The following is a 12,686-nucleotide window of genomic DNA, read 5'->3' on the forward strand; positions in this document are numbered from 1 at the left end:
TCATAAAATGATAAGTGGTAATCATGACAATAATATACTTATAATCATGAAGATAATAGAAATGTTAATATTATATGATTTGTGATGATGTTTTTAGTTACACTAATAATAAATATCATTTGTCATAATTAAAAAAAAAGTGGAAAAATGGAAAAATTGTTTTTGATTTTGAAAAAAAAAAAAGTGAATGGATTAGATTGGAAGAATGAAGTATATAAAAGAGAAGAAAAGAAAAAGAGAAGTGAGTTGGGTTTGGAGTCCCGAGGTGGGAGTGAGAGTAATGGTCTTCCTGTAGACACTCTCCACTGTCGAAGGAGATCACGCACTGCGCTCTCTCTCAACCTTCAAACTTCAATGCCACTCTTCTTCCTTCCCCATTGACGCCCAATGGATCCCATCAACGCCGCCGCCAACACCCCATCCTATCACCTATCGGAGATCTGGCACTTCCCGCCTCCCGCCGCCCCAGACGCCTTGGGCCTCCGGAGCCCCAACTTCGCCAAGAAGAGGCGCCAGGCCCACCACGTCTCCGCCACCAACGCCGTGGTACGGATGGATCTGCTTCACTGCTTAATTTTTAGTTGCCGTGGAATTGAGGGTTTTGTTTTGCTTGCAGAAGGAGGGTCAGGGTGGTGGCGATGGGAAGCGCGTTAAGAAGAGTGAAACTCAAAGCAGTTCAGGAAAGCCTGCGGAGCCAGCTTCGGAGCCTCCTAAGCAAGACTACATCCATGTCCGAGCTAGAAGGGGTCAAGCTACCGATAGCCATAGTCTTGCAGAAAGAGTCTGTCATTTCCTTCTAATCATCTTCTTTAATTTCTTCTTTTTTTTTTCCCAATCTTTTAATTTTTCTAGGAGTTTAATTGCCACAGTAAACTACTCTTTTGACCCTCGTCATAACTTGTATCAGCTTCGATTTTTGGCGTGGCTTTTAAGAAAAATATGATGAGTAAATAGCATAGGTAAAACCAATTTTATATTCTTATCCGATCATAAATCAATCGTCAAATAAGTTTGATGGTTTTATAACTTAAAAATTATACTAACTTTAATTTTGATTGATCGATAGATGTTGTAAAATTGTGGATAGAAAGTACTAGACTCTTGTTACGAAAAGTCAATAAACTTACCATAGGACAATGGTACTTGAACACCAATATGCACAATTTCATTTGATTTAATTAATTACTTTTGTTACGGATAATTTCATAAATTTTACTTTTTATAAACATTCTATTTTAATCTTTATATATGTTATTTTTTTTCTTTTTAGTTCCTATTGTCTATTGTTATAAAGACTAAAAGTATAAACAATATTATTTTTTAATTACTTTTAATTATAAAGACTTAAAAGTAAAAGTTCATGAATTTATAAAGACCAAAAGAGTAATTTAATTATATAATTTTTTGAATCTATCTTGGTATCACATCTTTTATTATATTTATTAATTTATTAATAATGGGGAAATATAAGCACAAAAAAGATGTTTTATTGTATGTTTATCATTGCTCCTTACCATATGATAATTATCACAGCATATGATGAAATGATCGCGTAAAACTCATTAGGCTGTCTTTCCAATCTAATTGAATTGTTTTTTAGAAACAAAATATGGGAGAATTATACTGTTAATCAATCAGAAATTATCTTTGGCTTGACTTTTAAAGAAATTATTATAAAAATAATAAATTTGTCATAACGACAATTTGTGATTGGATGATTGTATAAAAAGTATTTATAGTGACAGCACATTTAAATTAAATTATTTTTAAAGCAAAAAAAGAGAGAAAACTATATAATTAAGGATGGTGGTTGGGTAGGCGTTATGGAAGTATCGAGAATTTACTTTGCTTCTAGATATCTCGTGTTATGTGCAATTTCTGTTACCTGAAAATGTTGGTTTAAAAAGTAAGAGACTGCTGTGCTAATTGTATCTTTTGGGGGGAATTTAAGGAAATATTGAATTATTGGGTCTTTTTCTATTAGAGCTATTGACTTAGTTTTGTGATGGAATGCTTGTTGGACAGGCTAGACGGGAGAAGATTAGTGAGAGGATGAAAATTCTTCAGGATTTAGTCCCGGGTTGTAATAAGGTATGCTTTTACTGCCTGTTGAGTTTTGTCTCTGCTCTCAATTCATGTGTATTACTATTGCTGAAAAAGAGAAAATAAGCGTAAAGGAAGAAAAAATAAGTGTTACTTGTCAGATGAAAAGAAAAAGAAGAGTCTTTTTTGGATGATTGTGTATATAGATCTCTGGTAAGATGACCCTATTTGTAATATGTTTAAAAATTGTTTCTCATAGTTGGTGCCATGCTGTGTTTTCTGAGAAATTATAAATTGAAGTATATTTTGTTTTGGTGATATTGAGGATTTTCTTTGATTCAAGGTTATTGGGAAAGCATTAGTCCTTGATGAGATAATTAATTATATCCAATCGCTTCAGCGCCAAGTAGAGGTGTGAACTTTGTTGTTATTCTTTGGAAAATACATATATGCTTTGTGGTTGTTATTTTGAGCCTTGTAATTTTACCTTTCTGTCACAGTTTTTGTCAATGAAGCTTGAAGCAGTAAATTCAAGAATGGCCCCCGGAATTGAAGTGTTTCCTCCTAAAGATGTAAGTATTAAGAAGCATCTTTGCGTTGAACTCTATTTACTCTAAATAACTTCAAAGCCCATTTTATCCCCCTTATTTTAAACTGTCTTTCGGTGGATTATGAGTTTAACTGACCCTGTTATATTGCAAGGATGTCTTTCATATTTGTGTTAAGCTCGACTTTTTCAAGTGTAAATGGGTTTTATCTTCTGAAAATTCATTATATAAAGCGAGAAATGATATTTAATTTGGTTTACTTTTTTGTACTTGCTGAGGTGTTTTATCTTCTCATTTGAAACAACTAGCACAAAATACTAGATCCACTATGCATACATTGGATTTATTGTTTTATTTTTTTTTTGCACATATTTATTGATTATAATCTCCAAAGATTTGGTTTTTAACCGAGTTGAATGACATCATGTGATTCATGTAATCAACCTCACCTAGTAAGACAAGGCTTTTTTTTTTTTGTTGTTGTTGTTAATTGGGCACTTTGCAAAGTCTTGGTGGAATCTTCAATTGCTTCCTTTCTCAAATAAATGACATACTTTATGGTTCTTTTTTGGGATTGGATAGTTAACGGGTACATGATTCATGAAGTAAATGAATTTGATAGTAGATGCTAGCAACGGGTAGGAAACATTGTCCTATGTAATAGAAGGATAAATAAATTAAATGTGTGTAGAAATCTGCACTGAAAATAAAATCCGGGGCCAAAAGATTCAGAATTGTTTGTGTAGTTCAGTTTCTCATCCTTGTGGCAAAATCTTGAGTCTTATGAGACATCAACTTGCTGTTTCAGTTTGATCAGCAAACATTCGATACAACTGGCATGCCATTCGTTTCTCAAGCCGCAAGAGAGTATAGCCGAGGTTCATCACCAGAGTGGTTACATATGCAGGTGGGAGGTGGTTTTGAAAGAGCAACGTAGTCTATGAAATCCCATCACCTGATAACAAATGCATATAGAATCAGTAGTCTCCTTCAGAGCCCCATAAATCATATACTCAAGGTGTTATTAAGTCCAATGGATACCTCATTCCCGTTTCCTACAAGAGGCTTGGAGCTGTTATTTGTATCCACAGGATCGCTTCAGTTAGTACTTGAGCAACTCCATTTGTTAGTATGTTGGAAAATGAATTCATTTACCCAATATGTAGTTTAGTGGACTATAGGCTTTCTATGCTGATACTCTTCATAACCTTGAATGATTATTATTCTTGTAAAAGAATGCTGTTTGTCCTGAAATACATAAATGCTTACATACTGTGTAATAGTGTAAACATTGTTGTTTGTCAGTGAAGCTATGTTGAATAAATTAAGCCCATGTGGTTTTGTTAACATTTTTGTTTAGTCCATTTGAGCGCATACGAAGATCTTAATAGCTTATAGTTTACGAATGATATCTATTATTTATTGACTGTCAAGTACTAGTTAGGATTGAATGGAGGAACTATTGGTTATCTGATGCAACTTTCAGCTCACTATAGACAAAATTTAGGCAGTACAATTTTTTTTTCCTATAAAAATTGGACTGTTTAGTGTGTTTGGAAATCCGTTGCAAAGTATGGAATCATGTTTAAACGTGGAAGCTATAACTATTGGGGTTAAGTAAATTATCTCAAGCAAAATTGGGGTCAAACAACTCTGTTGTAAATGATTGGTGTAATTAAAAAAATTGTACCAAACATTTATGATGGAGTTAAGTTAGACAATCTTATAACTATTATATTATCAGAATCACATCGAAAATATGAAAATTATATATGAATGTGGAATCGAATCAAACATGCTAATCTTAGTGATTCTGCAGAATAAAGGTCAGCATTTAAAATTTGGTATTAAATGAGGTGAAATTTTAATGAGATAAAAAATTATTGAACTAATTACACCAAAGTTATGTTTTCTTGTAATCCATATCATATTAATTAATGGCAAAATTTCAATTGTCATATTAACTGTGTTTTAATTGAAAACTGTTTTGTATATTTGACAAGGTCCTTTATAGTTTGCCCATAAGATGGATTTGGTCCATTTGGTGGCGGAATAGATTGCGCAGGTGTCACAACGATTTTCACACGTCAACTAGACACTGTTAGGCAAAAGGAAGAGATTAAAACACTCGGGGCAAAATCTTAACGAAGAGGCAGATTTTAGAAAAATATATTGATAAATCCAAGCGATAAAAGATCCAACTTTCCCGATATATATGATCACACGTCACATCTACTTTAAATGTTAGAAATGGTGAGCAAAATGATCTAAAGCAAAAATGACAGACCTTAAAGTCATGTGATTTTCGGATTTCATGCAAGCACATGTCACGAATAATGAAACAGAGATATAACAACTCTATGACAAGGTGTCTAATCGTTAGTTGGGCTTAATATTGGAGCAGCATGACTTGGATGTCGTATGTAAGAACTTTATTATATAATAAGTGGTTCTTATCCTTTAAAAAATAATTAAGAAATAACTTATGAAACTCATTTTAAAAAATATAAAAATGTGAGATAAGTTCGGACACCTATTTTAAGTTCTTCAAAAATTATAGCGACAAAGTGAAGTTGTTAAAATTTTAAAACTAATATGACATGATTGGAACCATAAAAAGAATTTAGAACCTCTTCACTACTGTAAATGCTTAAAGTAACAGTTTTTACTCAGGACTTTCAGTTTGTGTTTGATTTATTGTTTGCATTCAGTTACAAAAGAAAATGTGTCACACACAGTAGATGAGCTCGAATGACTGTTTTAGCTCCTACCAACAGATATACAAACACACTACTAGCATGTCTGGTAACCCGTTTTCAATATGATTCTTTGCGTCAATGGTTAAGCTACACAAAGATTGTGTAGCTTAGCTTCAGCATCACTCTTTAATTTGATGTGAAAATAAATCTACAAGTGAATTGCAAACACAACTCCAAACACGCTATCAAAATTTAGGTTTATCTTTTTAACCATTTTTTAAATTAAAACTTATTATTGCTGTAGGGGTGAATATAGGATTACAGCCTTTTGAAAATGGAATCTCAGCACCATAAAACAGTCTTTCCGGATAAATAAACCCGGGAAATTACAATTGCATCATTGGGATTTGGGACAAGAACATAATTAAATCAAATTACTCCGTGTGGCAATCTCCAAATATTCGTACCCAAGGATGCCTGAATTCATCTGAATAAATACATAAACCATTTATAATCAACATAATCAAATAAAATATGTGCCCCCAAGAAAATTCTATTTCTACTTCATATGCAAACTAACCTTGAATAAGCCAATAGGCTAGTGATACGGAACTTAACTAATTTTTACAAGAGTATAAGTTCAAACCAATAGGACTGAAAAAACTTACATAGGCCATCTTTTGCTAAAAGTTGAAGAGAGATTTAGGCTACAGCACCAAAGGAATTCCCCCCTTGATTGAAGCTATTCCCACTTGACTGAAAGTAAGAAACTGCTGCCCAAATCACACGCAGGACCAGAATTGCAGCAAATACAGTACCTCCAAGAGTGCAGATGACCTATGATTCATAGTCCAATACGAAAAATCATATTTATACAACAATTTGTACAACTAAGAGAAAAGGGAAATTTGAAATGTAATAAATGATATGGAGAGAGACAAAAAAAATAATGTTATATTATTCTATGAATTGTTGCATGTATATCACATATTGTCAAATATTACCTATGGCCATTAGCTCCTACTTGATAAAGTATTTTCTAGTTATATACAAAATACTTTGCCAAGGAAATACTGAAATATGCCAGAACCATAGTTCAGCCTTGTGTGTAGAATATATGATCACAAATTCAAGTGTGTTTGAGTTAGCATTTGATGTCTTTGTTAGGATTATGTTATGGTATTTTTCTTTGAGGGGATATATTTATATCAAGAGGAGGATTATATCTTGTTATTTTTATCAATTTATTTCACATAGAACTCCATATTAGTAAAATATTATCCACTTTAGAGTTAAATTCTCACGGTTTTACTTTTCATCACTTAAAAAGCTTCTCAACCAATAAAGTATATATGAGCTTTATAAACTCTTGTTTTTCTTCTTGTTCTAACAATGTGGGACTTGATTTGTATCCTAACAATTCTTCTCTCAAACAAAGGATCTAATCTCCCAATTCAACGAAATTTGCCTTTGTATTGCATGTATGTACGGGTTATGGGTTTAGCAGCATTTTGTGAGTTTGGAGTTATTTGCATACACAACTCCACAATGATAAAATATTGTTCATTTTGAGCTTAAGTCCTTATGATTTTACTTTTGGTTATCACCAAAAGATCTCCCTAACGACGTGGGACTTGATTTGTATCCCAAGAGTCTCTCCAATCAACTCTTCAAAATAGATATTTAGTGCTGTCCTTTCTATAAATTCAAGACCTAAAAACACAATAATCTAAAGCCTATTCCACCTATAGGTCCTCACATCCATCATTTGTTTGTTTGTGGTAATTCGATGGTGCAAATAAGAGGAGCAATCGTATGTGTGTATTGTGCATCATTAAAGAGTGTGTAAATAACATTTCAATGCTAGATTTCTGTAAAAAGTAAAAACGAGTTGTAAGTTGTGTAACAAATAAGCAGAATGCTTTTGTTTTTCTAGTCACAAACACTATATTGCAGACCTTCCCTTACATCTCTATTTACACCTCAGGAAAAAATTGATTCAATTCAAGCATTGTTAATGACGGGGAAAATGCTGTGGAAGAAAATTGGAAAGGCAAAGTGAAACAAACTGAGGTTTCAATTTCAACACGCCATAAACTACCGATTAAGCCATACAGCAATGGGAAGCAATACCTCAAGCAGTGCTTTGACAACAGAAAGTGAAGCAAGTAGCAGAGTCCCATCAACAGCAAAAGAAACCTAAATTTGACATTCACATTGAAAGAAATAAGAGAAAGCAGTCAAAGATAAATTCCAGTACATCAGCTCTTTGAACATCCAAATACTAACTTGCCTAATCCTAATGTCTAGACATCAAAAGAAAACCAAGATATGAGGCTCAATGCATGTTTGGCTTAGCTTAAATTTTAGGGAATAATTGTGTTTATTTATCACAAACCACTTTTTACCCCAAAATAAACTAATTCAAAAATACACCCAATCTTGAAAATCAAGACTTGTAGTATAAGACAAGTTTAAATTACTAAAAGACAAAACCTAGATCTAGTTCCTTATGTAATTTTAGTATTATTCTCCAATGAGAATTGAAGTTTGACAATGGTAATTGTGTAATAAAGGTTTTCTCATTAAAGATCAACAAATGCTACTTAGATGAAATTCTAATTAAAGAACAGTAGTCAAAGAACTTTAGGGCATCCACAATGCAAGTTGATTAATGATGTATCTTATTTTATTTTGTTGGGTCTCATTGTCACGTCAGATTTAAACAACGCATAAGGAATTAACTACATTTCTATTCCGATGGTAAAATTTTAAACAATTCTTACTAAATCTTTATTTTATATGATTAACCTTTTTTCCCCTTCTTTTTCATGGTTTGACATAGTAAAAATGACTCTTTTTTTATTCATAAGCTAATGTATCTTATGTAAGATACAAAAGTTAAATTTAAGATACCTTTTTTGCCATGTAAACCAACTCCGATGAGAAAAATAAAAACTAAGACATGGCTGCTTAAGCATAAGAATAAGATACCCTTAAGATACTAGTGTTGTCGATGCTCTAAGTAGCTAATTCTATGCAAGTTTTGTCCTGGAGCATTGCAAAAATTCATTAGGTACTGGGGGAACTTGTGAGCTACCACTTGAAGCAATTTTCAACAATAAGTTATATGCATAAATTGGGTTTGGGAGCATACACAATTAACTATTCCTGATTTCTAATCCACTAATATGAACCAGAATTTGGTAGCTCCATTGATGATTCCAAAGAGGGAAACTCACTAGCTGGGGCGATATTACTGTGGGCAAGACAGAGCGAGAGGCCTTCTTGGCTCGCTTAGACACTTTCTTAAACATGCTCTGCAAGAATCTGATCAACAAATCCACGCTACTCTCTGCATCATCCTCATCACTTTCGTCATCAATTCCATCATACTCATCAAAACCCGCTTCATCCATCACATATGCCTCTCCCCCACCCGAGCTATTCAGCTTCACAACCCAAAACAGAGTAATAAATATAATTGAGTCACTATTCACATAAAACATATCATATATGTATGTATATGTATATAGAATATACCTTGCCATGGCAATTGGTGATTGTGGGCTTTAGACGGAGGTAGAAAACGGAAGAAAAGGGTTGGTTATGGAAGGGAACATTGTGTGCAGAGAAGTGGTGAAGTTTGGAGTGTGAAGGGCGCGTGAGATTGATTAACGTTGCTGTAGGTGCAGTTGCTCCTGCCATTGGAGACACAACATGGATTGTCTTTTTTTTTTTTTTTTTTAATAATATATTTGGTTATTATCGTTTGGAGGAAGAAGGGGAACAACAACCTTAACCGTGGGTTGTGTTTTCATGGATCGTCAGTGGACTTTCGAGCCTTTTGACAAATGGGCTTAAGTATTCATCCGGCCCAGATAGGTGATCCAGGGTTGAAAGAATTGAAATTGGAATATCCATTATGCAGTACAACAAAAGAAAAAAAAAAACTCACCTTTCAATTTATTTATTTATTTATTCTTTTTTCTTTAAAGCGCACAAACGATTGTTTTAGTGAGTTTCTTGTAGAAGCTTGAGTTTCACAGTGAAAAACACTAATTTTTTTTTTTGGTGAGAAAACAGGGCTTAAATGCCCAAACTAAAAATTACGGTAAAAAGATACGGCTGCAGTGTCAGTTAACAAAGAAAAAACAATCCCGTGAAGGAAATTATTAAAGATCTGAAATTTATCTTGAATATCAAAACTGAGGTTTGTCATTGCATCAACCACTTGGTTAGCTTCTTGGTAGATATGCGAACAATTCAGATCTTGTTCCATATCAGCCAACTCTACAATAGAATTGATCAAGGGTGCACAACTATGAGAAGCATTACAGTCTTCATTGAGAAATTTAATAGCAAGGCTAGAGTCTGATTCTACAATGATATCCTCTTTAAAACCTTTATCCTTAATGATCCGAAGTCCGTGAAAAATCGTCCATAACTCTGCTTGGAGAATAGAACACTGACCAAGCTTACAGGGAAATCCCGTTATAAAACCTCCCAAATAGTCCTTAATAATACCTCCACAACCCGCCTTTCTTCCAACACCATGCACTGCTCTGTCACAATTGAGTTTGATGGAACCTAAGGGAGGAGGTTGCCATCTAATAAGAGATGATCCATAGGGATCACCTAGAATTTTTGAAGAAAAAGTAGAACACTCCTTATAGGCTCTATTAATTTCCAAACATCTGCGCTTGATAGACACTACCAAGCCACAGGGATTCACGTGATGCTGATCAAAGATGAGCGCATTCCTAGCTTTCCATAACTCGTCAATTGTAACAGCAAAAATGAGTCTCCAATTTTCATTTCTACGTGTAAGGTTGCTAACAATCCAAGTTCCCAGGTTACTATTAATGAAATTAGGAGGTATTCCACCATTAGCTAAATGTGACCACACATTTTTGACAACAACACAGTCTCTTAAAGCATGGAGACCGGTTTCAGGTTCCTGGTGGCATCTGGGGCAAAGGTTTTCCAAAGCTAGGCCTCTTCTCTCTCGAGCAATATTAGTCAACAAGCTATTATGAGCCGTTTTCCAAAACCTCAATTTTATGCGTTCAGGTCCCTTCCACCTCCAGATAGTTGAGAAAACAACTTGGTTACATTCAATCTGGTTATGATCAAGACAAACATACGCAGACTTGACAGAGAATTCTCCATTAGCAGAAACAAGCCAAGCTAGACTATCTTTCTTGGGGTCACGAATTGGTGTAACATGGCTACGTAAATGGTCCAAAATATTAGCTGGTAGAAGATTATGCAGATTATCCCAATTCCAGGTGTCCTCTTTTGTGACATAATCAGCTACCGACTTACTAATCTCATTCCCTAGAAGATTATGAGGTACATGAGTACTGAGCTGAGGGAAACCATCCAACCACGAGTCTTCCCAAAAGCGAATAGATGTACCATCACCAAGACGCCATATGATATTAGGAAAGAAGTCAGGCCAAGCTTTACACATCCCTGCCCAAAATTTTGATTTGCTTTTGGGTAGAGACATAACTAGGATATTATCTTCCCCACATTTGTATTTTGCTCTAATAACTTGAACTCATAGGGATTCCTTTTGAGTGCACAAGTTCCATAAACCTTTCACTAAAAAACCTATATTTAACTGACTAGCTGACTTCATACCCAAGCCACCTTGATTTTTGGGTTGACAAATAGTATTCCACGAAATAGTGAAAAAACACTAATTAATACTGTTACACTCATTTATATGTTAATTATAGTAAAAAATAAAAAATAAAACTACTTTTAAATACATTAAGCGATAAATATATTTTATATTTTTTAATTTATTATGAATTTATTAATTAGTTACCTACTTACTTTTATAAAAATGTATGTATTTATTAAACAATTAGCACTTTATATCATGTTTGTAGTTGATAAGATTATTATTTCTATCAAACAGTATCTACTTGGAGATCATTATTATACAAGTCATTCTAACTTATTGACTTATGGTGTGTTTGATTACTCATTCACACACATTCTTATACACTTAAATGGAAGTAAATATACACTTATAAGTTATCACTTCAAACAATGCTAACCTTCAAAAATTGTCTTTAGATATTTGCTCCTCCATGTGAATTTTAAGTTGTTACCACAAACATCAACATTTACACTTTTACATTCTTATGGTGTGTTTGGACCTCAATATTGTACACTTTTACATTTGTTATGTGATATTTTATTTATTTTATTTATTTATAAAAATTACAATAACAATATTAAAATTTAAAATTTAATATATTATAAATATTATTTTAACCTTCTATCACTAAGTTTATATGACTATCTAAATCATCCTATTGACTCTTTTTGTAATTTTTTATATATATATGAGGAGTCTCTTATTCACATGAACATACATAACTTTTAAATCCATTCATTCACTTTATTATGAAATGTTAACTTTTGACATTGGAGTTCATGAAAATATTGTTATTGGAGATAACTAACATACACATAATAGTTATTGTCTTTTCAATATGCTTAAGAGATTAATTATCTATAAAATTATGACTAAATGTTAGTAAAACATATTAGTATATTAAATTAAATATATAATATTTAATACATTATTTTTTTTTATAGATTTTTTAATTTTCATACTTTGACACTATTTTTTTTATCCTTTTTTTGTGTAAACTTAACTTTATTTATTTTGACCCATAAACTTTGTTAGTCAAAATGGTCACTTTTAGTTAGGTAGTTTTTTTTCTCAATGTTTTCAAAATTTGTTGGTCACTAATTTAGTAAACACATTAGGTTAAAGTTCAACGGTTAAATCGAGATCGATCTATAATTTAACAAATATTAATTAAATAATAATATTAAATAACACTAAAATATTATTAAACTAATAAATACAATATCATAAATTTTTAATTCTAAAAGTTAAAATAAAATATCATTTTATATGTTCTTAATATCTAAAGCACTTAAAAATTCAAATCAAATATATCATTATATTTAAGTTTAAATTAAAAAAAAAAAGAATGAAGTCCATTAATAACAAGGGTATATATAAAATAAAAAAAATAGATAAATTATATTTCATAAAATAATTAAATAATAATTGATGAAATAATTTGTTATTATTTTTAAATTTCTAAATATGTTTTTATTATTTTAAATTAATTTAGAATTTTTAAAAAGTTAAAAAGTATTTTTGAACGGAGTACTAGTTCAACTGGTTTTCTTACATCGGTTTGCCGAATTCTAAAACACTTTGTTATTTTTAGTGAATAAATTGGTCACCGTTGAGTTTTTAAAATTATCATTCTTTCGCTACTTGACCATTATTATACCGTACGGGTCCGAGGCCGACCCAGCCGAATCAATGGTTTGAACCGGCCCGACCGAATCG

At 32.4% G+C, this 12,686-nt stretch overlaps 2 protein-coding genes across 3 annotated transcripts; one reads left to right on the forward strand and one right to left on the reverse strand.

The window, feature by feature from the left end:
• Positions 1-223: 223 nt before the first annotated feature.
• LOC109799858 (transcription factor BHLH089) lies at positions 224-3,938 on the forward strand. 2 transcript variants are annotated; one of them, XM_020360495.3, is made up of 6 exons: positions 224-546; positions 617-781; positions 2,026-2,091; positions 2,387-2,455; positions 2,544-2,615; positions 3,400-3,938. In XM_020360495.3, the coding sequence occupies exons 1-6, from the start codon at positions 388-390 to the stop codon at positions 3,526-3,528; spliced, it is 660 nt and encodes a 219-aa protein (XP_020216084.1). In that variant the 5' UTR covers positions 224-387; the 3' UTR covers positions 3,529-3,938. The 2 variants fall into 2 exon arrangements, with proteins under 2 accessions (XP_020216084.1, XP_082922330.1); XM_083066204.1 differs by lacking the exon at positions 2,387-2,455.
• Positions 3,939-5,541: 1,603 nt separating this feature from the next.
• Positions 5,542-9,064, reverse strand: SHW1 (short hypocotyl in white light1). Its single transcript, XM_020361917.3, has 5 exons — positions 8,834-9,064; positions 8,533-8,742; positions 7,424-7,489; positions 5,959-6,127; positions 5,542-5,777 (listed from the first exon to the last, which is right to left on the reverse strand). The coding sequence occupies exons 1-4, from the start codon at positions 8,996-8,998 to the stop codon at positions 5,993-5,995; spliced, it is 576 nt and encodes a 191-aa protein (XP_020217506.1). The 5' UTR covers positions 8,999-9,064; the 3' UTR covers positions 5,542-5,777; positions 5,959-5,992.
• Positions 9,065-12,686: the final 3,622 nt, after the last annotated feature.

The sequence above is a fragment of the Cajanus cajan genome, chromosome 11, assembly GCF_000230855.2.
Source record: "Cajanus cajan strain Asha chromosome 11, NIPB_CcT2T_4, whole genome shotgun sequence".
Classification (NCBI taxonomy): Eukaryota; Viridiplantae; Streptophyta; class Magnoliopsida; order Fabales; family Fabaceae; genus Cajanus; species Cajanus cajan.